Source organism: Ceratotherium simum, chromosome 2 (genome assembly GCF_057802395.1).
Source record: "Ceratotherium simum simum isolate JZ-2026a chromosome 2, ASM5780239v1, whole genome shotgun sequence".
NCBI classification, from domain to species: domain Eukaryota; kingdom Metazoa; phylum Chordata; class Mammalia; order Perissodactyla; family Rhinocerotidae; genus Ceratotherium; species Ceratotherium simum.
In genome coordinates, this window is record NC_141901.1 from 45,073,661 (window position 1) to 45,100,468 (window position 26,808).

Below are 26,808 nucleotides of genomic sequence, written 5' to 3' on the forward strand. Positions count from 1 at the left end.
AGGAGACTGACCTCTTCTAAATGAAAATTTGTTGACTCTCAAATTTTGGACTTAGTTAGGGTAGTGGGGCTTCTGGTGACACAGGTCGGCGCGAGAGAGCCCGAGGAGTTTTGGGGTGGTCTCTGCACAGCAGTGGGCGGGGCTGAAGAGTTAAAGGCTGGGGGAGCGGAACTCGGAGCTTCTCGACATTCTGCTATTTCTGCCTGTAGACGCCCGGCTTCCGTCGCCTCCGGCCACCCGCAGGTAGTGGTGTCGAGCGCCGAGACCCGAGAACCGCGCTGGGTGAGGGGCCGCGGGTGGCGGCGCAGTCTTGGTAGGCGATATGAGTTTGGCTGGGGGCCGGGCCCCCCGGAAGACCGCGGGGAACCGGCTTTCTGGGCTCCTGGAGGCAGAGGAGGAAGATGAGTTCTACCAGACGACTTATGGGGGTTTCACAGAGGCAAGAGCCGGGCCCAGGAAGAGGGAGGGGAGGAAGCTAAAAGGAGTCCTGAAGAGAGAAACCTCGGACAAAGAAGGGGACGGGGAATAGAGAGGAGCTCTGGTAGCTGATATCAGACGGGGTGGGCGAGTCGGGATACGGTGGAGTCCTAGAAGGGAGAGCCCTGGATGGGGTAGGAGGGGTCAGGGATGGAGAAGCTCTCTGGAGGCACCCCAAAGTGTGGCAGAAACCTACTGTGTAGTTATCTGATTGCATCTCTCACCGCACTTCTGACGTCTGGTAGACGCGAGGCAAATTGTAGTCACGCGATATATACTCGTTGGCCCACTGCCTGGTTATTCATCTGAAGTATAGAAAGGAACGTCTCCAAAAAATAGAGGGGCTTGGCCTACTTCTTTTTCAGCTTTCAAATCTAAGTGTAAATGTTTCGTTAGATAACCCTTCCTTAATTGCCCTAAAAAATGTCCCTTTTTATTTCCTTCTCAGAACATATTTCAATTTGTAATTAGATTTGGTTTGCTTACTTGTTTGTACTTTCCTATTAGATTGTAAGCTTTGTAAGGTTAAAGATGGTCGGTTTTGTTAAACAGTATAGTCCAGGGCCTAGTCCAGTGTCTGGTTGGGTTGGCACTTGTTAAATTGTATTGATTGAATCTATCCATTCTTTAAATATGTGTTGAGCACCTAGAGCAAGCCAAGCACTGTGATAGGCTCAAGGGAAACAGAAAGTATTAAAAACACCGCTTTATCCTTATGTACTCCAGACCCTAGTAGAGGAACTAGCTGGGTTAACAGTCAGTTTAAAAGTTGTGTGATAAGGAGTAAAATAAGTGTTCTTACTTATAGGGTGCTCTGGTAACACATGGGAGCCAGAGTTGTTGGTCGGGATGGGCAACCCTGGAGGACATGATGTTTAAGCTGAGGACAGTATGAAAAGTGGGCCTTGGCTGGTTAAAGAGCAGTAGGACTGGGAGCAGGAGGAGGAGAAAAGTTAGTCCATGGAGGGGTAGGGCAGAATGTGTAAAGGCACTGAGATCCTGCTCTGGTAACTGCGTGTCTGCTCTCATTCTCCAGACAGTGAAGGAGAATAAAGATTGATATGGCTGGAGGGAGTAGGCATGGGCCAGATCATGTCTGGCATTGTGAGCCATGTTAAGGAGTTTTGCTTTTCATCCAGAGGACTGAGAAGATTCAGCAAAGTTCCATGATCAAATTTGTACTTTAGAAAGATCAAGGAGAATGGTTTGAAGAGGGCAGTGAGAGTAGAGAAACGTAGACAGAAGAGTTCAAGAGAAACTAAGGAAATAGAATCCACAAGACTTGGTGACTGACTGGGAGTCATTACTTACACAACCCTAACCAACTAGTTTAAAATAGAACTCTCTCATCCCTTCTCCAAAGGCCATTTTCCTATTCCTGTCGTTTTACGAGTCGTTGTTTAATATGTACTCTTCATGCTTCCAAAAAGGATTTAAGGAGGCTTATGATATAAACAAAAAGTAGGAACAGTAAAAATAGAGACAGATCAGAAGTAATTGTACCAGGAGCCTCTGCTAAAATGGTAATAGCAATTGAAATTAAATTTAGCTGTGAGTTTCCTGGCAGCCAAACCTTGAATTTCTTTTTTTAGTAAGAAAGAAGCATATAAGTTCTTTCAGAGAGAAAAACTTACTTAGCATTAAGTCCTGGGGAGAATTGCATCCATATATAAGATGTATAAAGTAACAGGGGTTTGGTAGATGATGTAAAAACATTCTCTTATCTAGTCATGGCTATTAATGACCCTCAATAAAAGCCAAAGGAATGGTAGTAAATCTGTAACTTAGTGGAAGCATTTTGATTGGGCACTAAGCTAATGTGTAGTTGAACTACTACCCTCTGGTGATATGACTTAATACCAGCTTAGAGCTGAGGGTATTAGTGTGTTCCCAGGCTGTCTTTCACAAACATCAGTTGGGAGGAAATGATGGTTATCACTGCAGGATTGAACTCTGGCTGGCTTGGAGTGTCAACTGTGTTATTTGCTTGCGTTGGCAGCATGTGTACCAAGATTAGCCCATTAGTCTGCATCACTGATTGAAGAGAGAACCACCTGTTTGAGGTGCCACACTGCCCAATTGACTCCCCTACCCCCAAGTGTTTTTTCCCCTTTCCTTTCCAATGTGGCTGCCATTTTGGCCCTAACCTGCATCACCTCTGGTCTAGGCTATACTCCATGTTCTCTATTCCAGCCCATCTAATCACCTCCAGAGCTTTCTGAAACACTCCTTGTACACAGTTTTCCTCTTCCCCCAAATCTTCAATGGCTCCTCATTATACCTAGCAGTAGTACCCAACTGTTTTTCTGTCCCACACACCTGAGGAATGAGACACATTTCTCAGTAACCTTAGTTTACATTAACAATGATTATCAATGCTAGGACAAGAAAAGAGAGGGAGAGGATTGGGAATCACTGGCCTGCAAGTTAAATCATAGGTTTATTAGCCTGACATTTAAGTTTTTCTATAAATTGAATGCAACCTTCTTTTCAAATCTTACAGTCTTATATGGCAGTCAGTGTTGCAAAGAGGCTGTGCTGGAGCCAAAGGCAGTCAGCTAGGAAGACTTTTTGCCAGAGATAAACCGTCTGCTTTACTTAGGTCTAAATCCTTATTCCATAAAAATGCTATACACATTCCTGCTTCTGCACCTTTGCTCCTGCTATTCCATTTGCCCATGATTCCCTTTTCCCTCTTGGCTGTTTAAATACTACCAGTATTTTAAACCATGGCTCAAGTCCTCTTCATTTCTTCAGAGTCTAAAGCAGGGTTCAGCAAACTACAACCCACTGGGCAAATCTGGCCCACTACCTGTTTTTTGTGTGCGTGTGTGAGGAAGATTGACCTTGAGCTAACATCTGTGCCCATCCTCCTCCATTTTATGTGGGATGCCTGCCACAGCATGGTTTGATAAGCAGTGTGCAGGTCAGCCCCCGAGATCTGAACTCGCGAACCCCAGGCCGCCGAAGTGGATCAGAAGCGGTTCACATGAACTTAACCACTAGGCCGCCCCCCTACTGCTTGTTTTAATCTGGCACTTTACAGAAAAAGTTTGCCCATCTCTGGTCTAAAGGAATAAAGTCCGGGCCAGCCCCGTGGCTTAGCGGTTGAGTGTGCACGCTCCACTACTGGCGGCCCGGGTTCAGATCCCGGGCGCGCACCGACACACCACTTCTCCGGCTATGCTGAGGCCGTGTCCAACATACAGCAACTAGAAGGATGTGCAACTATGACATACAACTATCTATTGGGGCTTTGGGGGGGAAAATAAATAAATAAAATTTAATAAATAAATAAAGGAATAAAGTCTAAAGTTTAGACCTTCCCAGAACACCAGTCCATAGCAAATGTACCTTCTTCTGAACACCTGTAACATTTTATTGGCATTTGATACTTTATATGTTGCCTTGTATTAAAACTTCCTTTTATAATTATGTCCTGCCCTCTACTAGACTGTGAGACCCCTGAAGGTAGAGAACAAACCATGTCCTTTTGTACCCCAGCACTTAACACAGTATGCTACAGGTAAAGGATAATCAATTAATGTTGGAAGGGGTGGTGCTGGAGCCAAAGGCCGTCAGCTAGGAGAGCTTCTTGCCTGAGGAAAATGAAGGGCTGGGTTGGGAAGGAGAGTGGGACAGCCATTATCAAGAAAGCAAAGAGAGTCTTTTCCTCCTGGAGGGGCATTAATGACTCCGATGCCAGCAAGAACCTCATCTCCCTATGTCTTCAGGAATCGGGAGATGATGAGTATCAAGGGGACCAGTCAGACACAGAGGATGAAGTGGACTCTGACTTTGACATCGACGAAGGGGATGAACCATCCAGTGATGGAGAAGCAGAAGAGCCAAGAAGGAAGCGCCGAGTAGTCACCAAAGCCTATAAGGTGCCGGGGGTGTCCTGGTTTTCTTTGGACTTCCTTAATTCCTATTCTCCCCTTCATCAGGTCCCAGTACTGCCCACACCAGTCCCATTTCCTACAGTGCTAGTTTTTTCTTCTTAAGATCGTCATCTTCTTTCTCCTTATCTCTTCTGTTCCCTGGTGTCTGATTCCAATCTGTCCCCAGGAGCCTCTCAAGAGCTTAAGGCCTCGAAAGGTCAGCACTCCAGCTGGAAGCTCTCAGAAGACCAGAGAAGAGAAGGCACTGCTACCGTTAGAACTACAGGATGATGGCTCTGACAGTGAGTGGGGATGTTTGGGTCAATTGATGAAGTTGGAATATGATGATAAAGTATTGTATCAGTGTTAAATTTACTGAAGTTGATAACTGTACTATGGTTATATAAGGAAAGTCTTTTTTTTTTTTTTTGTGAGGAAGATCAGCCCTGAGCTAACATCCATGCTAATCCTCCTCTTTTTTTTTTGCTGGGGAAGACTGGCTCTGAGCTAACATCTATTGCCAATCCTCCTCCTTTTTTTTTTGTTCCCCCCAAAGCCCCAGTAGATAATTGTATGTCACAGTTGCACATCCTTCTAGTTGCTGTATGTGGGACGCGGCCTCAGCACGGACGGAGAAGCGGTGTGTCGGTGCTCGCCAAGGATCCGAACCCGGGCCACCAGTAGCGGAGCGCGCGCACTCAACCGCTAAGCCACGGGGCTGGCCCGGAAAGTCTTTATTCTTAAGAAATATACACTAAAGTATTTCGGGGTAGAGAGCCATGATGTATGCAACTTTCAGATCATTCAGAAAAAAAAAATTCATACATATATACAGAGTGCAAAAGGGGCAAAATATTAACAGTAGGTGATATGGGTAAAGGATATATGGGTGTTCTTTGTACCTATTTTTGTAAATTTGAAATGATTTCCAAATAAAAAGTTTTTAAATTAAAAAAAAATAAAGGAGATGGACATGAATTCAAAGATTTCTTCCTCTCTGACTTCCTTTCCAGGTCGGAAATCCATGCGTCAGTCTACAGCTGAACATACACGACAGACATTCCTTCGGGTACAGGAGAGGCAGGGCCAGTTACGGCGGCGAAAGGGACCCCACTGTGAGCGGCCACTGACCCAGGAGGAGCTGCTCAGGGAGGCCAAGATCACAGAGGAGCTCAACTTACGTTCACTGGGTCAGTTATTCGTTTGAGAACAGTGGGTAGAGGGGCTGTGGAGCATGAGAAAAACTGAGACCTGGAGGACCTGAAGAACTGGAGGATGGAGATGTGGGACAAGGGAATCAGAAGTAAAAAATAAGGAGAGTAAGTGATTAAGATCAAGGACCTAGACAGTTCTGAGGGCTCTGAAGAACAAGTTATATTGAAGTACTTTGGTGTCAAATAAGAGTTGTACAGAACTGAGTTTAAATCCTAGTTCTGCTGTTCATTTGCTGTAAGACTGCAGGCAAATTACTTAATCCTCTTGCATCTTGCTTTCTTTGTTCACAAAATGGGTAGTAATGCCTACTTTAATGACCATAAGAATTAGAAATTCAGTAGAATCAGTCAGTTCATGAGATAAATTGCTTTACAGTAAAAATTCTTTAAAATCTCTTCAGTTTATGTGCTGTTGGGTGCACAATCATATACAGTAATATACTGTAGAATGTAGAAAAACACATTTTTTCATAGGTTGGTGAGAGTCTCAAATCATGAGAGGTATGTGAGAAATTGAGGGAACAGCAGATTTCACACCTCTCATCACATGCTCACTCTGGGGCATACTTTCATTGAGTGAAGTAACAGCTAGAATCACCTATAGTATTTAATTATTATTTCTCTGTCTCTCAGAATCTCTTGCTCTTTTTTGACCAAGCGTATATAGTTGAACATGAGTAACCCAAAGGTGATTTTACTGTGGAGTGGAAGATAGTTTACCCAGAATATCTGGGAACCAGCTCATTCCAGTTTAATGATAGTCTTGAAATTTAGATAACTCTAAAAGACCACCATGACTGAGAAAAGATTTAGTTCATTTCCAACATCTTCAGGATGTATTCTCATGTCTTTTTTTTTTTTTTGGCTTTAAAATGGGAAATATAATCTTTATCTCTGTAACGGCAATTCAGTACTTTAAAACAGTAGCTATCCCTCAAAACACATAAATGTCTGAGAAGTAGTGCTAATAATGAAGTCAACTTGATGTCACTGTAATTACAACCTGCATTCTCTGACCACACTGACTGGTTTGGACCACTCTAAAGAGAGTGACTCCTAGGCATTTGACATCAGTAACTGACATAGGAGACCCTGAAGGGGCAGGTTCAGCAGGGGAAAAAATAAAAAGTTCATTTTTGAACATGTTGAATTTGAGGCATCTCTGAACAATTCATGCAGTGCTGAGAGGTCAGTTAATACAAATCAGGTGCTTGGACAAGAGATCTGGGCTGGAAATATAAATTTGGAAGTCTTTAGAATATGGATGGTAATTGATGACGTTGGAATGGATCAGATCAACCGAGGATAAAGCATAGAGCAGGAGGAGAAGACAGAGGCCCAAAGAGTCTTGCAGACACCAAAATGTAATGGTCTCGTACAAGAGGAGGAGCTTAGAAAAGAACCTAAGATGTGGCCAGAGAGTTGGAGAACTCCAGGAGAGTTGTCTCAAGAATGCCAAGGAAAGAGAGTGTTTCAAGAGAGTAACTGCTGAATGCTGCTGAGATGCCAGTTAAGAGAACTGAGAAGTGCCCGTTGGTTTTCGTGACATGGAGTCTGTCAGAGATGACCTTAGGGAGCACTTTGTGGGGACCAAGCCATTTTCAAGTTGGTTGGGAAGCCAGACTTTTTAAGTTTGGCTATAAACGGTAGGAGAAGGAATAGAAGCTATAGGGGAGGCTGGAGTCAAGGTAGAGTTTTTCTTGTTGTATTTTGTTCAAAGATTGGAGGAACTGTCTGTATCTTTAGTGAGAGGCAACTGAAAGAGTTTAATGATAGAGAAGAAAGAAAAGGATAGTTAATGGCATAGGTTTTTGGGGAAATGGGGTCGGGGGGAGCTACAGCACAGGTGAAGGAATTGGCCTAAGTTATGAGGAAAGAAAGAAGGGTGGCTTTTAGTAGGTTTGTAAATCCAGAGCAGGACACTGCAGTGGTTCTCATCTGACGTCTTTTAGGCACTGTCGTCTGTCAGGTGTTGGGGATAGAGTTGGAAGCTTGAGGAGAGTGAAGACTGTTTGAAGCAGCTGTAGAGATAGGATTATCTGCTGGTGTTTAGGGGTCTGTCGAAGTTTGGGACTGTGAATTTATGGTGGTTCCAGTCTACCCTGTTGTGTAATTTTTCTCCTGTAGCACTCAGCAATCCAGGTCTTGGCGAGGGGGTTTAGATTGACAAGAGAATGACTGAAGTGATAGATTGACGAACCTAAGGTCTATTTAAAAAGGAAAATGAAAGCTCGAAGGGGCTGCTGGATAGAGAGAATGAGGAGATATCTGTGTACTAAAGGTACAGAAGAAGTAGAAGAACAGAGGTGTTTAGGGTAGTGGAGCAAACAGACCTAAAGGATAGGATGTTGTGGTCAGAGCCTGGGATGTATGATTTTTATTTTTTTTATTTTTTTTTATTTTTTTATTTTTTAAAGATTTTATTTATTTATTTTTCCCCCCAAAGCCCCAGTAGATAGTTGTATGTCATAGCTGCACATCCTTCTAGTTGCTGTATGTGGGACTCGGCCTCAGGATGGACGGAGAAGTGGTGCCTCGGTGCGCGCCCGGGATCCGAACCCGGGCCACCAGCATCGGAGCGCGTGCACTTAACCACCAAGCCACGGGGCCGGCCTATGATTTTTAATATTTCAGAGCTGGGGCAATTTCAGGCAATGACAAAGTCTAGGCTATAGCTATAGCAGAATGGAGTAACTAAAGTGTCATGGACAGGAATGTTGTTAAGTGATGAGGTGGTAAAGAAACTGGGGGGATGGGGTGTTGAAGGGGCTATCCATGTGCACTTTAAAGTCACGAGGGTGACCTAAGATGATCAGAGTTGGGGTGGAGAGAAAGAGTGGAAACCATTGCCAAAGTCTTCAGTGAGTGAGGGAGTGACCATGACTAGGAAGGAGAGAAGGTGATCTAGACTGTTGGAATAGGTCTCAAAAGGGAAGCAAGTTTGCTGGTGGTTAGAGGAGTAGTGCTCTGAAAGCTGTAGTGTGGGGCTCAGTAGGACACAGGCATAACCTGTGTGGGATGTGAGAAAACCAGCAGCCTCTACCGGATGGCTGCAGGGAGAGTGGATGACAGGTTTCTGGTAAGGCAGGTTGTGGAAGGAATGCTGAGTGAGGAACTTGAGGATATAGATGAGTTGGCTGATTATAGAGCAGGAGTTCCAGAGGGTACAGGGAAGTGTTTGAGAGAAGGAGGAGAAGGGTTGGAAGCTTGTTTCAATGGAAAGAAAGCAATATTACCAGCCAGAATTCAAGTACAGAAGAGGTTAAATCATTCAAGAGATTTCTAGAGGACTCTTCTGGTCAGACTTTATCTAGAGGATTGTGTTCATAGTACCCATGTTTAAGGAGGACACAGAAATTTGGAGTTCATTCAGAAGAAAGGGACCAGCAATATTTTGACCTGTTTATGCATTAACAAATATTTATGGAATGCCTGTAATTTGAAGAATGCTGCATGACCCTGATAATATGTAGGTAATATGAGTGACAGTCACTGCCCTTGAGGAGGAGACATATATATCAACAGTGAACTGCCATAGAGCAGTGTCACAGGGCCCAGCCAAGGGGACTGGTGAATTAGAGAGGAGTGCCTGAAAGGAGGAGCAGTTACTCAGCTCAGCTCATTGTTGCCATGTGAGAATACAGATCCAAGGTTGCCAGATTTTATTATTTTTTAAGAGGGACTGGAAATCTCTGTATTTAAATGTAGTTTTCTAATTCTTAAATGTCAGCAACTGATTCGTATTTTTCTTTAAAACACTATACAGATCAAACAAAACACTTAAGTGGGCTGCCAGCTTGCAACCTCTGCCATAGAGTCTGATAAGTACAGTAATAGAAGAGTGTCCTGGGCAAAAGGAGGGAGTGACTCAAAACCAATTGTATGAGCGATGGTTCAATGGAATGGATGTGTGATCAGCCTGGAGAGATATGGACACTAATTTCAACTATTTAAAGGACTGTCATGTGGAAGACAGATTAGATTTGTGTCCTTTATGGCCTTAAAAGATAAAACGGAGGGCTGGCTCCAGGGGGTAGTGGTTAAGTTCACGCGCTCCATTTCGGCTGCTCAGGGTTCACAGGTTCGGATCCTGGGCGCAGACCTACACACCGCTTATCAAGCCGTGCTGTGGCAGGCATCCCACATATAAAGTAGAGGAAGATGGGCACGGATGTTAGGCCAGGGCCAATCTTCCTCAGCAAAAAGAGGAGGATTGGTAACAGCTATTAGCTCAGGGCTAATAGCTGAGGGCTAATCTTCTCACACACACACAGAAAAAAGATAAAAGAGAGTCATCAGGAAGTATATTTCAGCTCAAAATAAGAAAGAACTCTGTAATGACTAGAGATGCCTAAAGATGTAATACATTGCCTTGAATGGGAGCAAGTTGACAGTGCAGTTGTAGAGGAGTATCCGGGGAAATGAGCAGGCTCCTCATAAAAGGGTCCCTTCCAACTCTGAAGTCCTACAGTTCTGAGCGGGAGAGGAACCAAGTGGACTTAAGAAATGATGAGCAGCAAGGATGTCAAGAGGGGCAAGCAGAAAACTTACGAGATGCTAGAGGGCCTTCAAGGACTTTCATAATTGGTTTGAGTAGGCAGTGACTAGACAGCAAGGAAGATAACAGAGAGATTGTAGGACAGACTGGGGTGTGGGAAGAGAGGAAACTCACCATCCCCTCATTCCTTCCTTTGACCGTGAAGAGACATATGAGCGGCTGGAGGCTGACAAAAAGAAGCAGGTTCACAAGAAGCGGAAGTGCCCTGGGCCCATAATCACCTATCATTCAGTGACAGTGCCACTTGTTGGGGAGCCAGGCCCTAAAGAAGAGAATGTCGATGTAGAAGGGTGAGTGGATCTCAAGGGGAAAAGAGAAGACAGGTTTTTCCCTTCCATATTGCTTGTATTTTCTCAGCTCCATTCCACTTGCTCTCCTCACACAGCTCTCTCTAACACTTGGCTATCTTTCAGATTCCTCTTCCCTTCAGCTCCTTATTTCCTCTCTTTTAGCTTCTCTCTTCTCTTTCTTTTCTGTTTTTCCATCCAGCACACCCAGCTTTCTTTTCCCCTGTCACTTAAGAGATTCTCTCAGAATGTCGTCATCACTCTGTCTCCTCTTTCCTCACCTCTCTGATCTCTTTCTTTCTTTATCTGTTGTTTTCTCTCCTCAGCTCTTTGTGTTTTTCTCTGTCTTTTCCCTCAGGCTTGATCCTACTCCAACGGCTTCTGCATTGACTCCCCGTGCTGGGACTGGACCCATCGTCCCTCCTGCTCGCTGCTCACGTACCTTCATCACTTTTAGTGATGACGCGACGTTTGAGGAATGGTTTCCCCAGGGGCGGCCCCCAAAGGTCCCTGTTAGAGAAGTCTGCCCAGTGACACATCGCCCAGCCCTATACCGAGACCCTGTTACAGACATACCCTACGCCACTGCTCGAGCCTTCAAGATCATCCGTGAGGCCTACAAGAAGTACATCACTGCCCACGGACTGCCACCCACTGCCTCAGCCCTGGGCCCTGGCCCACCACCTCCTGAGCCCCTCCCTGGCTCTGGGCCCCGAGCCTTGCGCCAGAAAATCGTCATCAAATGAAGAGATGTCTAGTCCTTAGAAACCTCTTTCCTGCCCTGACTTGGGGCTCTTAATGTTCCCCCTCCTCTCCCTGTTTCTCCCTTTGTCCTCTCTGATCTTTGCCCAGCCCTTTTCTGTATTTCTTTCCCCATTTTTTCCCCTAGTTACTACTGGTTTTGTGTTTTTTATTTTTAATCCAATAAAATAGAAAGATCCCTTTTGTCTGGTGTCTAACCTGTGGTTGGGAGCAGGAAGTATTTTTGAATGTCTGAGTTTATATGGGTCTTTATATTTGTTTGATAGCATTTATTATGAGCTCCCCCTTTTAAATTGTAAAGTATTCCTACCTCCAACTAGATTATAAACACCTTAAAATTAGACAGCAAAACAAAATCCTTATATTCACCTTTATATCACCTTATATTAACCACTTTGAATATAGCAGGCACCAAATAAGTAGGACCTATCTAGGACTCAGGCTTGTCCCTGAAGGGGAAGGAGAGGAGGTGCCATGGCTATTGGTGGCCACTAGAGGCTCTCAGGGCTGGGCAAGGTATGGGGGCTGTGTATATGTGATCTCCCACTACCCCCCACCTGGCCAGAGCTAAAATAATAAAATGCTGAGCTCACCGTTCCCCCACTCTCTGCTCCGGCACCAGTCTCCTGCTGCTGCCAGGATAGTGCTCCAGTAGAACACACAGACCAACCAACAGAAGGGGAGGTGAGAAGGGAGGTGGCAACCAGGACTGGTAGGTGGGGAAGCCAGGGGGCTTATGGATCAGAGCCTGGTGGGAGATGGGAGGAGAAGAGTGGCTCCTAATGGGAATAATATGGAGTGTGTTTCTGTCTCTGTCACTCAGCGTATGTTTCTGCCACCATCTGTCCTGTCCCTTAACCATATAGTTTATATTGTCAGTGTAAGTACCTCACACTTTCTGGATCTTTCATATTCAGCATGGTGTGTATGTGTAGCTTATGTGTATTTTTCATATTGTAAAAAAATGTGCAAATTTAATCCTTCCACTGTTTTTAGAGAAGCTTTATCCCATTTGGAAGGCATTTATTTCCCACCCATTGGTCTGGTGTCACCTTCCCGTCCAAAGCCAGAGACAAATTATGGGGACTCAGCCCTTCTCCTGAGGCCGTACCACCCAGCCCCCAACTTGAAAGTCCCCCAGCTCCTCTGAGCCCTTGCTTTCCCTTAGGATTTAGAATTTTAGCAAAGAAAGTGAAATTTTTTTTTTTTTTTTTGAGGAAGATCAGCCTTGAGCTAACATCCATGCCAGTCCTCCTTTGTGTTGAGGAAGACTGGCCCTGGGCTAACATCCATGCCCATCTTCCCCCACTTTATATGGGACCCCGCCACAGCATGGCTTGACAAGCGGTGCATCGGTGCACGCCCGGGATCCAAACCCTGGGCCACCGCAGCAGAGCTCGTGCACTTAACCGCTACGCCACTGGGCCGGCCCCCGAGAAAGTGAAATCTTGATCCCCCACAATAAAAGAGGAAATGAGGGTAGGGTAAGAGAACTATCTCCCCCACCACCCCACCCAATCCTCCTTGCTTTCTTAAACCAGTTTAGGAAAAAGGCTGGATTATGGGGAAGAGAGGAGGAATTTCCCTGAAGCTCTCTGCCCGCCCCCATTCCTTTCAATAGGAACTAGGCATGGGGCCAGCTGTGTTGGCAGGGCCACTGGCAGCTGTGCTAGGGCAAGAGGTACCGACAGGCGAGGTTATAGGAGAGGGTTGCTGCCAGGATTTCTCTGTCATAGACACGGAAGCCAAATCCAGCTTGAATTCCTGGGGTCCCCATCCAGAGTGGCTGAAGCTAGGGAAGCAGGAAGAAGGAGGCTCTGGTTCTGACTAAACAACCTAACCTTTCTCCATCTTCCCATGCCCACTAGGTTTCTAACCTGCAAGGCACCCACTTCATTGTTCTGCCCCCTGGCTGGTCTCTCTGTGTCCCTACTGTGTCCATGTACATCTTTCCATTGTCCAACTACTTTCCCCATGTCCCCCAGGCTCCGTGAGTGCCACACAGTGGGGAGGGGGTGGGGGCCATCATGTCATCGTATCAGAAGGAATTGGAGAAATACAGAGACATAGATGAAGATGAGATCCTAAGGACCTTGAGCCCTGAGGAGCTAGAGCAGCTGGACTGCGAGCTACAGGAGATGGACCCCGAGGTAGGGGCTCCAGCAGAGAAAACCAGAGGCAGTCCCCAGGCATTTGGGAAGGGTGCGGGGCCCTGGGTGGCTGAGACCAGGGTGACCTACAGGGCCTGGAGTCCCAAGAGGGCCAGGGAAAAGGTATCTGGAGATGTTTTAGGGAGCCCTGGAGGTACCCCAGGTCAGAGGGGAGATCTGACTTGCTCCCTAAAACTCATCCCTAAGAACATGCTCCTGCCAGCTGGACTAAGACAACGTGACCAGACAAAGAAGAGCCCAACAGGGCCACTGGACCGAGAGGCCCTTTTGCAGTACCTGGAGCAGCAGGCACTAGAGGTCAAAGAGCGTGATGACTTGGTGCCCTTCACAGGCGAGAAGAAAGGTATGGAGACCCTAACATCCATGCCTCCCGAAACCCCAATGGTTGTCTCTTACATGTCCCCTCTTCAGCTTCCTTCTCACCTTCCAGCTTCTCGCTGCCTGGGGACTCTGCTGCCCTGAAACCTGCATGCCAGCTTGCACTCTTCAGCTCTTATATGAGATCAGGAAACCTAGGAGTCTTGAGTTTGCAGAGGACTCGGGCTTTACAGTGGCCTCTAGTGACCCAGCATTCCACCTTTTAGAGAAGGAAAGGAAGCTGGAGGCCACAATCTTAGGAGAAATGACCTTTACCTGAACCATCCTTCATCTCCCATCAGGGAAACCCTATATTCAGCCCAAGAGGGAAATTCCAGTACAGGAGCAGATCACTCTGGAGCCTGAGCTGGAAGAGGCACTGGCCCATGCCACAGATGCTGAAATGTGTGATATTGCAGGTGGGCAGCTGTGGGGAGTTGAGGAGAGTGGGAAGATCAGGAGCAGGGGGTGCCTAGCCATGGCATTGGACTAGTGGGGATAGACCTGAACCAGGATATGGATGTCTGAGAAAGCCTCAGGTAGTAGTTTTTAATTTTTCTTATTTCTTTGTTTGTTTATGTATTCATTCATTCATTTTTTAATTTAGTAAGTTAACATCTCAAGGGCAATTTTACAGGGATTATAAAGCAAATAAATGTGGAACTATTCTGCCTGAAAACAGGAGGAAGTCTGAGAGACTCCCTCACCCTCTAGTGGCTCCTTAGGGACCTTCCCTTAGCCCTATCTCAATTTTTTAAAAACCACCGCCTTAATGGAAGGGACCCCTGGGGCCAAGGGAGGGTGAGAACCTCTTTGGAAGAGTGGAAGAGGTCAGGCTTTAAAAATGCAACAGATTCAAAATGAGGTGAGAGGGGAGCCTTGGAACAAGTCCCTTCTTCTCATTCCCTGTCCCCCTCTGCTTACTCTCTCCAGCAATTCTTGGCATGTACACACTGATGAGCAACAAGCAATACTATGATGCCATCTGCAGCGGAGAAATCTGTAATACTGAAGGCATTAGCAGTGAGTGTGTTTGGGAGCATGGTCCCCAGGCTCTTGGCAGGCAGTCCCAAGGTCTGAGGAAAGGTAGCAAATGGAGAAACTGGTGAATCAGGGAGAGGACATGGTGCACAAGTGATAAAAGAACCAATGGGGAGGAGATTGTGGGGAACATGTTGGGGTTTCCTTCCTGCCCTCACCCACCAGGTGTGGTGCAGCCGGACAAGTATAAGCCAGTGCCAGATGAGCCCCCAAATCCCACAAACATTGAGGAGATACTAAAGAGTGTTCGAAGCAATGACAAAGAGCTGGAGGAGGTGAACCTCAATAATATACAGGTATTTGACCCCCATTCTCCAAACAATAACACTGGCATAACTCTGCTGATGTATGTGAGTCCCTTAGCCCACCATCTCCTATTCCCCTCTGATAGGACATCCCGATACCCATGCTAATTGAGCTGTGTGAGGCAATGAAGACAAATACCCATGTCCGGAGCTTCAGTCTGGTGGCCACAAGGAGTGGTGACCCCATTGCCAATGTAAGGCTAGTTGACATCCCTAGCCTTCTCTCCATACCTTGACATGTACCCCTGGCTGGGCAGTCATAAAGGGTGGTGGTGATATTCCCATCATGCTTTCTTAGGGTAGCCTGGATGGAGACTCCTCCCCTCAGTCCTACGGCTTCCAGCTCTGAAATCCTCAGATCATCTTCCCAAAGAGCCACAACCCTCTTTACTACCCCCAAATCCACTGCAGACTTAATCTGCTTCCTCTACTACCTGCCCTCACTTGTCTCCTTCTAGCCCCACCTGCAGCTCCTTATGGACTCTTCTCAAAGAGCTGTGTTTCCCTCTTGCTCCTATTCTTTCTCTCTTCAGTCATCTGTGAAACTGTCCCCTAATCCTAATCCAAGTCCCTACTACCCAGGCGGTGGCTGACATGTTGCGCGAGAATCGTAGCCTCCAGAGCCTGAACATTGAATCCAACTTCATTAGCAGCACAGGGCTCATGGCTGTGCTGAAGGCAGTTCGGGAAAATGCCACACTCACTGAGCTCCGTGTAGACAACCAGGTCAGCATTCCCTTCCCCTGGTCTTTGCATTCAGCTAATACTGAGTCTCCTCCCTGAGGGAGCCACTGGGTCAAGATCTCATCTAATCTTGTTTGAATTCTCCTCTTCATTGTCTCTATGAGGGGAGCCAAGTCAGCACCTCTCATCACTCACTCTGGAGAAACAAACCTCTTTGACCTCCCAAAGGGTCAGTGGTCTGGGATGGTGAACAACCCAGACAGGGTGGCTGACCGCTTTCATCTCTTCCTTCCCCAGCGCCAGTGGCCTGGTGATGCAGTGGAGATGGAGATGGCCACCATGCTTGAACAGTGCCCTTCCATTGTCCGCTTTGGCTACCACTTTACACAGCAGGGGCCACGAGCTCGGGCAGCCCAGGCCATGACCCGAAACAATGAACTACGTGAGTAACTGCAGACACGGTGTGTAGAGGAGAGGACAAAGTAGGTGCAGAAGGTGGTGGGTCCTCCTGAAAGCTGACTTAGTGACTAACACCCTGGATGCTGCCAAAGCGATATTGACATGAGAAGTTCAAATCCCATAAGTGATCAGAAAGTAGATAGAAAAGTCCCCCTGCTCCAAATACATAGCAGTGGAGATGTGAAAAGGAAGCTAGACATACCTGTTTGGAGGCATGATATTTTTATTTGCTGTGTTTTCTTTTTTTGTTGTTGTTAATGTGGGGTAGGCATGTTTGGTGGCCTAAGACATTACCTCTTTATAAGTCTGGCCAAAGTTGTGGACAGGAGAAGAAGAGTACCTTTGCAGGAAGCAAGAGATGGAACAAAGACTTGTGTTTACTCTTCCTCCTTTACAGGTCGCCAGCAAAAAAAGAGATAACACTACCTTTCCCTTTACCAACTAGAGCTGGGAGCCCTGAATGCTTAAATCCTCATCTATCCCTCTTTCCTGTAAATAAAGGCCCTTCTGTCCACTCTGCATGCCTCCTGCCTTGGGCTTTGGGGTGAGAATCTTGGCGCTAACCCCCAAGGGTTACTGCCAGTTCATCAGGGGATTATTTATACTCTGGGGATCAGCAGGCAGGGAGGTTCAAGTTACTAGGAGGAGGTGGGGGACCTCCCTCCCTTGGTGTTTCCCATAATCCTACCAATGCCTTTAGTCTCTTCTACTTTCACAGGGTACCTAGCCTTGGCCCTGTTTCCAGATGTGGCCAGGCCCCCCAGTGCCTATGCACAACCCTCATGTGGTTCGAAGGAGGAAAGGACTTTGAGTGGAAATGGGGAAGAAGACAACATGAAGGACAAAGACTTCCTTCTGACAGACTTATTAATAGGGCACTAGGCTGCATGCAGCTGACGCTTGGCATGACTTTGCCAGAGGTGGGGGAGGGGTTAGAAGTATGGGGAGCTGTGTGCATTGCAGGGAAGGATTGGCTGGGCTGAGAATAAACAGATTTGAAATCCTGAAATGGGACAAGGAACTAGACTCGAGGAAAGTTAGGCTCCCAGTGCCCACTGTAGTTTATTTGAATTGAATGGGGAGAGGGGGGTGTCAGTCCAAGGGGAGGTCAGGGGGTTCCTCCTCATCAGAGTCAAATTCAACATTCTCATCTTTTACCCATCGACCTCGTCCATCTGGGATCCATCCAGAGCTGGAAATATCAGAGAAAATAGAATTGATCAGGAAAGGAGGTTTAAGAAGTTAGTGAGTATAAGGAAAAACAATCAAAAAGGTCTGAAAAAAGGAAGATCAGAGAGAAACAGAACATCTGAGGAAAGTGATTCTGCATACTCACCTTCGAAGGGTGAGGTAATGGTCCAAGGCTCGTCTTCTCGTGGGGCTCATAGGTGCAGGGGATGAGACAGTTGCTGACTCCTTGGCCTGTAGACCAGCCCCAGGCTCAAGTTCTCTACTGATCTGCCCACTTTGGAGTTCAACCTCTGGGGGTGGCAAAGGGGAACGGGAGACGGAAGAACGAGGGACTTCTGGTCTGGGTAGAGAAGAATCGAAGTCTTTAAAAGCTGTTGAGGAAAGGGCCAATTCTCCTGTGACTCCCAACCCCTTACAACAGTGCTTCCTAATCTGTGTTCCTCAAGATGTTAATAAGTGTTCTGCATAAAAAGGATGTTAGAATCAAATGAATTTAGGAAAGGCTAGGTTAAAAAAATTTTTTTTTTAATCTCGAGGCTTTGTAGAGCCCTTAAAATATACAAATATTACTATTCTTCAAGTAGCATTACACAGTGCCATTTCCCAAACTATTTTTTAAAAATTACAAAATTTGGGGCTGGCCCGGTGGCGCAGCGGTTAAGTGCACACGCTCCACTTCAGCGGCTCCGGGTTCGCAGGTTTGGATCCCGGGCACGGAGCGTTGCACCGCTTGTCAAGCCATGCTGTGGTGGCATCCCATATAAAGTAGAGGAAGATGGGCACAGATGTTAGCCCAGGGCCAATCTTGCCCAGCAAAAAGAGGAGAATTGGCAACAGATGTTAGCTCAGGGCTGGTCTTCTTCACACACACAAAAAAAATTACAAAATTCTCTTTTTCCTGAAATATCAGTTAACATCTCTAGAACCCAAGTATTCCTCAGAATACAATTCAGAAAACAATAATTTTAGAGCCATCTATTTCCTTCTGCCCCTCCCTACCTTTGGCTTTCCCACCCACAGACCTGTACTTCCGGCGGCTGCAACTGTTATAGTGAGGAGCTCTGTGCAGAGCACTCTGGGTGATAAGTCGAGTCTGGGTTAACAGAGGAGCCTGGTATGGAGATGGGAGACAGAGTCAGAGCCTTCAGAGCTCGAAAGAAGCCCAAACCCTTCAAGCCTAAGGTGTGCAGCAGAGTCCTGCCGGAACACACCCTCCCCTCTCTGATTACCTCAGCTTTGGTCTCTTCTCTCCTCAATTCATTCTGCTGTCTTGGATTCTGCTCCATTCCCTTTCCTGGCTGCTTCTTGCCATAGAAAAGCTGCAGGCCTGAGGGAAAAGGGGAAGAGAATTAAAAACAGAGCACCAAGAGTGGTCTGCAGAGATTCTGAGAGTTTGTTCTCTATCTCCTATATTCCCTCAAACTTACTGGACAGATGTTTCTTGCCTGCACGGTGGGCAGTTAGCATGGCCAAGGTGTCCAGTACAGGTCGGTGGGGACAGATGGCACAAGCAAAGCTGGAGAGAAGAAGATAATTGGTCTCAAGGGAGTGGGGTCTCTGCCGTAGGTTCCACCCTGTCCTAGCAGTCCTTTCCAAAGCCCAACACCCAAGTCTCCCAATCTCCACCACTCACATCCCTGGCCCTCACTCGCCGCCAGAGAACCCTAGGTACTCCCGCTCTCCTCTTTAATAACAAAAGTTTATTGAGCCTCTAACCGCAGAACCCTCAGGTTTGATCCACTTCTCGCCCTCACCGTCCATCCCGTAGCATCAGCGCCTCATCCTCTGGGATATAACTGGCCAGCAGGTCCCCGACTCTTCGTTTCTGCAGGGGATACGGGAAGAAGTCCGGACGGGATCAGCGGGATAAGAGGGAAAGACGAAAGGGAAATGATAGGGACGACGATTCAAACGGAATAAGGATCATGCGGAGAACAGCGATCATAAGCGAGGAAGGGGTCTCTATCCTTCTCTAGACGCCTGGCTCCCTCCCGCGCCCCCCGCCCCAAGCTGTTGTCAGAGCAACAAAACAGCTCCTTCACAGCCTTCAGAAGGCAGCTGAAGCTGCTCCAGATGCTCTCCTCTCGCGCTTACTTTGAGCACATTGAGTTGACTCCAATCGTCCCCTTCCCTCTTGAAAGACATCACAACCGTGAGTCCCAGAAACGATCAATTCTATCGTACCGCTTCCGCCACTCCTTTCAGGCCACCGTAGCAAGAGTGGGGCGTCTCCTTTCCTTCTTGGCTCTTTCCGGTTGGCCTACTTACTTCCGGGGATGAGCTTCCATCATGCTCTGCGCGACCCCGAAAGTCCGCCTCTAGCCTGTCGAGGGGGACTGCATGTCCTATGGTGTCTTGCGACCCCGCAGACGCGGTGCCTTTTGGGAAATGAAGTCTTTTTTTCAAAGAGCTTCCTTCCCGGCCGGATCCAGGCCCTTGTATCTTGGCAAGTTCGAGACGTTTGGAGGGACAAGAAATTAGATGTGGAGCTGAATTTGAGGGTGTGATTGATTTGGTGCGGAGCGGGCCTCTGAGAACCTCTGAGTGGGAAGTGTACTACAAACTCTCGCAATCATTACGTGCTTCGTCTGCGGCCACAGCCCACCCGGAGTGGGCCTGATTTGTTCCTGACCCTAGCGAACCAACCCCGGGAAGGGGCGGAGCAGGGGTGGGGGTGGTCCAGAGGCCGGGCTGCCCGACTTAGGGCAAACTGAGCGGTGTTGGGGAGGGTGTCTAGAGTTCAAAGGTCAGAGGTCAATGTAGCAAGTTGTGGAGGGTCGAAAGTCGCGGGGGTACTAAGGAAAGACTCAGGTAGGGACTGAATACTCAGGGTACAGACTTGTGGGAAAGGGGCTTGGAGGGAGGAGAAGCGAGGGTGGAGGGGACGCATAGTGCCGGAGGGAGGCGGGGAGACTTAGGAGAGAAGACAAAAGGGGAAAGGAATCCCCGGGATATCCGTTCCCAGACCCCCGGCCGGTCACTATCGGTCACTTTAGCTGGGTCTCCCGCAGTTGCAACCCCAGCTGTCCGCAGGGTGAGGAGATGGCTTCTCCCTCTAGACAAGCCCCCTTCGGAGGGTCAGGACTGCTTCAAGGGAGCCGGGCTCGTTCTTATGGAAGCCTGGTGCAGTCTGCCTGCTCCCCAGTGAGGGAAAGACGCTTGGAGCATGAGTTGGCGCCCGGAGACACCCTAGCTGGACTAGCACTCAAATACGGGGTGACGGTGAGTCTTCCAGGATTGGAATGTGGACAACCATTCTCTTACAAGAGTTTTATTCCTCAGAATGTAGTAGCTCTTCTAGGCATCTTCTCCTGAAATTTTCCTAGTTGTGTTGTGTTATCTGATCCACTTCTATCTTTTTGTTTGTTTTCCCATCTCAGCGTTTCACTCTCTGGTTGGGACGTATCCTGTCCCACTATCCCAATGGAGAGGAGCAGCTCCTATTTATTATGCCAGTCACTGTGCTAGGGGCTTTGCATACTTTAGCCCATTTGATCCTCACATCCCTATCAAGCATGCAATTATTGCCCCCTTTTTACAGATGAAGAAACTGAGACTTAGATTGGTCAACCAATTTGATCAAGGTCAAATAAATAATGAGTGTTATAGAGGGGGAATTCAAACAGATCTGTCTTACTCCAAAGCCTGTGCTATTAACCAATAGAAACTTTTTAATTGAGAGTGATTAACATTTACAGCAGATAATGGAGGGCTGGGTTTTAGTTCTAAGTTCCTAAAGTGTCTCTCTCTTGTTCTTTTTTCCTCCTCAATGCTCTGCCTTCTTTTTTCCAGTTAGATGGCCTCCTTGATGTAAAACAGGTGCTTTCTACACCAAACATTTGAGGTCAAGCATAGGGTATTTTTGATAGGTGTAAAAATATATTGCACTAAAGTTGATGAGGGTTTTTTTCCCCCATATCCTGTTGAATTTAGCCAATATTTTTATGCTTGGTGTGTTTAAAGCACTGTGGTAACCATCTTGGGAGGTAGAAACATAAATAAAATGTATAGTTGCTGCCCTCATGTAATTTACAGTCTAGTGAGAAATGGAGAGGGACACAAATAATGATTGTAGGTGACAGCATGTGGTGAGTTTGTAGAGGTATTAACAAAGGGTGATAAATCAGAAAAGAAAATTAATTTTTATTTGGCAGGGGGCGGGGGGTGGACATCAGTGCAAATTTGAAGGGAGCCATCACGATGGGCCTTGAAAGACTTAGAAGTTCCTTCCTCTATGCTCCTCTCTACAAACCTATGTAATCCAGTTGTTTGCACCTTCTAAATCTTTGTCTTTCCAATAGCCTATACTCTCCTTAAAGTACCGAAATATTTCCTTTCAATTTAAATCTCTAGAGTCTGGCATAGTCCCCAGCACATAGAAGCTTAATCGGTGTTTTTTGAATGAATGAAAGTATGGCTAAGATTTCTGCTCATGGAGATTGGGAGTATAGGAAAGTGACCATTTCAAGTAGAGGGCTTGGCCTAAACAAAGGAAGTGGATGTGGAAGTACTGAGCAGCCCCTCCATCCCAGCAGAGGCTCAGAAGCCATGCAAAGAAAGGCACTGTGCTACTAGTGCATTGACAATTGTGGGGTTTCCTTATAGCCCTGTACCCTCCAGTACGGAAGAACTGTAGTATAGTGAAGAAGACTTCCAGGTTCTGACCTCATTCTGCTGCTTACTAGCTGAGGGACTGCGTAAGTCACTTCCCCGTCTGTGCCTCAGTTTCCTCACCATTTGTAAAGTGAGGAAGATGTATTAAATAATGATAATTATCTAAGTTATTACCTACCTGTCATTTAAGGAAGACTTAGAATGTGCCAAGCTCTATACATTATCTCATATTATCTTCATAAGACTTTATGAGGTAGGTGTAAATATTCCCTTTTAAAGATAAGGTAACTGAGGCTTAGGGAGACAGCTTGCCATAGACTACACAATTAGTAGAGCTAGGATTCAGACCAGGTTGTCTCATTCTAAAATCCTCACTTTGATCTGCTCTGTTAAACTAACTAGATTGTAATGGCCTTTCTAGCTCTTAAAGACTGCGGCTCGATCGCCTAGGACTCCTCTGGGCTTTGGCCTTGGCCTTACATCCTTTTTAAAAGTGGAATGATGTCCCCTTATAGGGTACTTCTAGGAAATAATAAAAGCAATAGAAAATTCACAGATTAAGTCATAACATCTTGGAGCTAGAAGGCACCTAGGATATTATCTAGGCAAAATAAAATTAATATCATCAAAGCACTTGGCAAAGTAAAAGTGCAAAACTGCAAGCCAATTTTAACTTTTTTTATTGTTTGGATTAATCTGGTTTTATTTTTAAACACATTGTAGCATGAGATTTTATTAGTCAAGTTTATTATAATAGTCTTGCCCCAGGGTGGAAACAGCTCTGATATTTGACAGATATAAGAAATATGGTTTCCCAAACTGGTGCCAATATGGGATGAATCTTGAGTAAAACTGGCTGCCTGGCCTCTGATAATGAAATACTGATATACTATATCTGTGGTTTCTATATTTTATTATCTAGTTTCTTTATTCATAAAGCATTAATGAGCCTCTGCTGTGTGCCAAGTTTGTACGATGCTGAGGAGCACCTTAGGGATACAAAGACAGCAAGTCACCATCCCTGCCCTTAAAGGACTCACAGCGTTTGGGCAAGACAAATATGCAAAGAGGTGAATAACAATGTAATAGGGTAGGTATGATTACAGCAATATTACAGTATGCATTGGGAGCCCTGAAGAAGGTAACAAAAAGGGAGTGGTAGTTGATGAGTAGAAGTTTCCCAGGCTGAGAAGGGGATAGTGGAGAAGCATTTCAGGCAGATAAAGACACAGAAGTGTGAAGATCATGTAATGTTCAAAGAAAAACGAAAAGTGCAAGATGGCAAAATGTATACATAGCAGAAGAAGAGAGATACAGCTAGACATCCCATGGGGACTAGATTGAGGATGCCCTTGAATGCTAATTTAGATTTTATCTCTGAGCCAGTGGGGAGCCGTAGGACGTTTATAAGCAGGGTAGTTGGTTGATCAGATTAATTTTTTTAGAAAGATAGATGTCGACAGGGTGGAATCTGAGTAGAAATGAAGAGAGGAAGACCAGTTAAAAAACCTAGCAATACCCAGATGAGAAATATTAAGAATCTGTTCTAAGGTGATGGCAGTAGATGTGCAGATGAGCGCAGATGTGAGAGAGATTTTTGCAGCATTTTTTTTTGACCACTTGGGAATGGGTGGTGAAATAAAAGTATGAGTTAAGGATGACGTTGATATTTCTACCTTGTGAGGCAGGTCAGTAGGTGGTGATGCCAGTCACTGTGTTCAATGATGAATAAGTAGGTACTGAATAAATATTTGATCAGTGAAATTATTAATATTTTAGTGTGAAAAGCATTTCCAGGGGCCGGCCCCGTGGCTTAGCAGTTAAGTGCGTGCGCTCCGCTGCTGGCGGCCCGGGTTCGGATCCCAGGCGCGCACCGATGCACTGCTTCTCTGGCCGTGCTGAGGCCGCATCCCGCATGCAGCAACTGGAAGGATGTGCAGCTGTGACATACAACTATCTACTGGGACTGTGGGGGAAAAATAAATAAATAAGTAAAATTAAAAAAAAAAAAAAGAAAAGCATTTCCAGAAGGAGTAAAAATGTCCAGAATTCTAGTTCTAGCTCTGTCATTAACTTGCTAGATAATCTTAGGCAAGTAACTTAACCTCTCTGAGCCTCAATTCCTTCATCTTTAATAGAAGTTCTCAAAGTGAGGTCCAGGGATCCCTACGGGTCCCTGATACTCTTCAGGGATCCACAAGGTCAAAAGTATTTTTATAGTGATAATAATAAGACTTTATTTGCCTTTTTCGTTCTCATTCTCATGAGTGTACTGTGTTTTCCAGAGGCTACATGACATGTGATATTGCAACAGATTGAATGTAGAGGCAAATATGAGAATCCTTTTGTCTCTTAAGTCCAACATTAAAGTGATTGGGAAAAATATAAAACAATGCCTCTCTTCTTGCTAAATTTTGTTGTTGTTTTGGAAAATATAGTTATTTTTCATTAAAATACTTATATTAACATGTAATGGGTTTGTTATTTTTTAATAAATACCTGTTCTTAAATTTTTTCAGTTTTAATTTATAATACCTTAAATATTGATAGCTGTAATTCATATAAATAAAAGCTTTTTTCCTCAATAATTTTAAAAATACAAAGGGGCTCTAAGACCAAAAAGTATGAAAACCGCTGATCAATAAAGTGGGAATAATATCTACCCTTTGTATTTAGCTGGGTTGTTATAGAGTCAGATAAGACTGTACAATCACTTTAAAAGGCATGAGATGCTATACAAATATAAGACTGACCGTTATTACTGTGATTAATTGTGGTGACCTTTTTTTAAAGATGGAACAGATTAAGCGTGCAAACCGCCTTTATACCAATGACTCCATCTTCCTGAAGAAAACCCTCTACATCCCCATCCTGACAGAGCCCAGAGACCTGTTCAATGGTTTGGATTCTGAGGAAGAGAAAGATAGAGAGGAAGAAGTACAGCCAAATAAGCATGGAGTTTGGCCACACTCCACTGAGAGGAAGAAACAGGAGATGGGTTCAGGACGTGCCACTGGTGAAGTCCTTCCCACACCTGGCCAGGAACGCCCCACTCCCATCCATGACCTCTCTGCCTCTGATTTCCTTAAGAAGCTTGATTCACAGATCAGCCTGTCAAAGAAGGCTGCTGCCCAGAAGCTGAAAAAAGGGGAAAGTGGGTGAGTCTTGAATGGTTCCTTTTAAGCCCTTCCATAGACTTCTCCATTCTTCCAGTCTTACCTGACCAGACACACAAGTAAGTAAGCACAGTGTCAGCAGAAGCAAGGTGAAGCTTTTTCCCCAGGTGGCCCCAAGACAATGAGCAAAGCCAGTGCCTGCTGGATGAGCAGAGGAACTGGAAACAGTTCTGTGTTCTCATTGGAGTAGCATAGTTGACTGTTCTTACTGCTCTGCTGATCCATAAAGGAGCATTCATCCAGAGGGTATCGAGACTCCATCTTAGAGCGGCCAGCTCATGTATATTAGGAGGGGAGGACAGCTTCCCCTGGACCTCTTCACTTGGCCCAGTCTTGGATTCTTCCCTTGATCTCTCACTCTTTCCCCCCTTTCCTCACCTACAGGGTACCTGGGGAGGATTCAGGTCATCACCTGAGCTCCCCTCGGATGCAGCAACGAGCAGTCCTAGGTCCTGTGCCGCTGACCCAGACCTCTCGGACCCGGACACTTCGGGACCAGGAGGATGAAATCTTCAAACTCTGATGTCCCCAGAACTAATTGAGAGAAGCGAGATGTTGAAGGAGCAACTTGACAGGGAGAGGAGCCTGAGGTGAGGCTCAAGGACATGGCTTTCCAGCCCACCTCCCTCCCTCCTGCCATCCTCCCAGCCTCCTTGTCCATCAGGAGTTCCTTGGCCTGGGGCAGTTTTATTGGCAAGAGTAGGGGTTGGGGACTAGACCCCTTCTCAGTTCTTGGGCTGAATCTAGAGTTGTCCTTTAGATTCAAAAGGCTCTTTTTACATCCCTGCTGCCTTTCCCATCCCTTTCACCATTCCTTGGCCTTAGATCAGGGAGGCAGGGACTCCTCCAGCCCCCAACTTCCTCCCCATGTTTAACTATGTTACCTAATTTATTTGGTGCTATATTGAAATAATATTTATTTGCTCTATCTTATTCTTTCCCACTCTTAGCTGAAAAATGGTACTTCTATACCCCTGGGGTGAGGGGAACCCGGGAACAGTGAGCCAGTGACTGCTGGCTCCCACCTTCCCCACCTTCTTAGCCAAGCATGTTATTGAGGACAGGGCAGTCAGTGATCTAGCCTTGCTGCAGAGAATGGTGTACTGGGCCAGGCCTTTTCCCTAATCTCAAAGTAAAGAATTTGGGCTCATTCTGGACTAACCAGTTCACTATAACTTTTTCATAACTCTTGCTCTGAGAAAATACAGCGATGTAAGGACCAGAACTCTCCATGCCACCAGTTCACCCTCTAACCTGCTCCTCTGTTCAGCCTATGGTGAGGCTAAGGGGTGAAAGAAGAATTGCCTTGGAGTTTGAAGAGGAGGACAGTTGTGGGAGTCTTTTTGTTGTGGGAATCTCTTTGTTATACTCTCTCCCCATCAGAGCCTGTCAATCTATGCCTTGCTCCTCACTGCATATTTATTTGCAATTTGTAGCACTGATCTGCGGTACAGTTTTTCTGAGTTTCTTAAATAGAAGAAGTAGGCAAGGGACCCCCAATAATACTAAAAATATGCCTCAGTCTCCTGTATGGAAATGGTGAGAGGTGAGATAAGTGGTGTTTATATACCTCTTTCCTCTGTGATGATCATAAGATGTAAGAAGCTGGAGAGATTAAACACTGAGCCCTG

The 26,808-nt window shown here is 46.0% G+C and overlaps 4 protein-coding genes across 6 annotated transcripts; 3 read left to right on the plus strand and 1 right to left on the minus strand.

Annotated features, from left to right (window-relative positions):
- The first annotated feature begins 248 nt into the window (after positions 1 to 248).
- VPS72 (vacuolar protein sorting 72 homolog) lies at positions 249 to 11,362 on the plus strand. The gene is made up of 6 exons (XM_004435995.2): positions 249 to 439; positions 4,212 to 4,364; positions 4,546 to 4,660; positions 5,372 to 5,548; positions 10,276 to 10,420; positions 10,776 to 11,362. The coding sequence occupies exons 1-6, from the start codon at positions 323 to 325 to the stop codon at positions 11,161 to 11,163; spliced, it is 1,095 nt and encodes a 364-aa protein (XP_004436052.1). The 5' UTR covers positions 249 to 322; the 3' UTR covers positions 11,164 to 11,362.
- A 93-nt stretch (positions 11,363 to 11,455) lies between these two features.
- TMOD4 (tropomodulin 4) lies at positions 11,456 to 17,292 on the plus strand. Of its 2 annotated transcripts, XM_087443548.1 has the most exons (9): positions 11,456 to 13,329; positions 13,537 to 13,693; positions 14,010 to 14,126; positions 14,641 to 14,730; positions 14,914 to 15,044; positions 15,140 to 15,247; positions 15,636 to 15,779; positions 16,035 to 16,179; positions 16,594 to 17,292. In XM_087443548.1, exons 1-9 carry the CDS (start codon positions 13,207 to 13,209, stop codon positions 16,614 to 16,616), a joined length of 1,038 nt encoding a protein of 345 aa, XP_087299674.1. In that variant the 5' UTR covers positions 11,456 to 13,206; the 3' UTR covers positions 16,617 to 17,292. The 2 variants fall into 2 exon arrangements, with proteins under 2 accessions (XP_087299674.1, XP_087299666.1); XM_087443540.1 differs by having other exon boundaries at positions 11,456 to 13,693.
- Positions 17,229 to 19,631, minus strand: SCNM1 (sodium channel modifier 1). 2 transcript variants are annotated; one of them, XM_087443579.1, is made up of 7 exons: positions 19,572 to 19,631; positions 19,142 to 19,212; positions 18,815 to 18,903; positions 18,617 to 18,714; positions 18,410 to 18,498; positions 17,533 to 17,727; positions 17,229 to 17,388 (listed from the first exon to the last, which is right to left on the minus strand). In XM_087443579.1, the coding sequence occupies exons 2-7, from the start codon at positions 19,156 to 19,158 to the stop codon at positions 17,289 to 17,291; spliced, it is 588 nt and encodes a 195-aa protein (XP_087299705.1). In that variant the 5' UTR covers positions 19,159 to 19,212; positions 19,572 to 19,631; the 3' UTR covers positions 17,229 to 17,288. The 2 variants fall into 2 exon arrangements, with proteins under 2 accessions (XP_087299705.1, XP_004436049.1); XM_004435992.3 differs by having other exon boundaries at positions 19,482 to 19,602.
- Positions 19,632 to 19,702: 71 nt separating this feature from the next.
- Positions 19,703 to 26,808, plus strand: LYSMD1 (LysM domain containing 1). The gene is made up of 3 exons (XM_004435991.2): positions 19,703 to 20,609; positions 24,795 to 25,159; positions 25,562 to 26,808. The coding sequence occupies exons 1-3, from the start codon at positions 20,430 to 20,432 to the stop codon at positions 25,698 to 25,700; spliced, it is 684 nt and encodes a 227-aa protein (XP_004436048.1). The 5' UTR covers positions 19,703 to 20,429; the 3' UTR covers positions 25,701 to 26,808.

Coding starts and splice junctions, on each gene's coding strand:
- VPS72 (XM_004435995.2), top strand. CDS start 323: ATGAGTTTGGCTGGGGGCCGGGCCCCCCGGAAGACCGCGGGGAACCGG. Junction 5,549..10,275: donor GCTCAACTTACGTTCACTGG/GTCAGTTATTCG, acceptor TTGACCGTGAAG/AGACATATGAGCGGCTGGAG. Junction 10,421..10,775: donor GAGAATGTCGATGTAGAAGG/GTGAGTGGATCT, acceptor CTTTTCCCTCAG/GCTTGATCCTACTCCAACGG.
- TMOD4 (XM_087443540.1), top strand. CDS start 13,207: ATGTCATCGTATCAGAAGGAATTGGAGAAATACAGAGACATAGATGAA. Junction 13,694..14,009: donor CTTCACAGGCGAGAAGAAAG/GTATGGAGACCC, acceptor ATCTCCCATCAG/GGAAACCCTATATTCAGCCC. Junction 14,127..14,640: donor TGAAATGTGTGATATTGCAG/GTGGGCAGCTGT, acceptor TACTCTCTCCAG/CAATTCTTGGCATGTACACA.
- SCNM1 (XM_004435992.3), bottom strand. CDS start 19,532: ATGTCTTTCAAGAGGGAAGGGGACGATTGGAGTCAACTCAATGTGCTC. Junction 19,213..19,481: donor GTCAACTCAATGTGCTCAAA/GTAAGCGCGAGA, acceptor TATCCCCTGCAG/AAACGAAGAGTCGGGGACCT. Junction 18,904..19,141: donor CTGATGCTACGGGATGGACG/GTGAGGGCGAGA, acceptor TCTTCTCTCCAG/CTTTGCTTGTGCCATCTGTC.
- LYSMD1 (XM_004435991.2), top strand. CDS start 20,430: ATGGCTTCTCCCTCTAGACAAGCCCCCTTCGGAGGGTCAGGACTGCTT. Junction 20,610..24,794: donor CACTCAAATACGGGGTGACG/GTGAGTCTTCCA, acceptor CTTTTTTTAAAG/ATGGAACAGATTAAGCGTGC. Junction 25,160..25,561: donor CTGAAAAAAGGGGAAAGTGG/GTGAGTCTTGAA, acceptor CCTCACCTACAG/GGTACCTGGGGAGGATTCAG.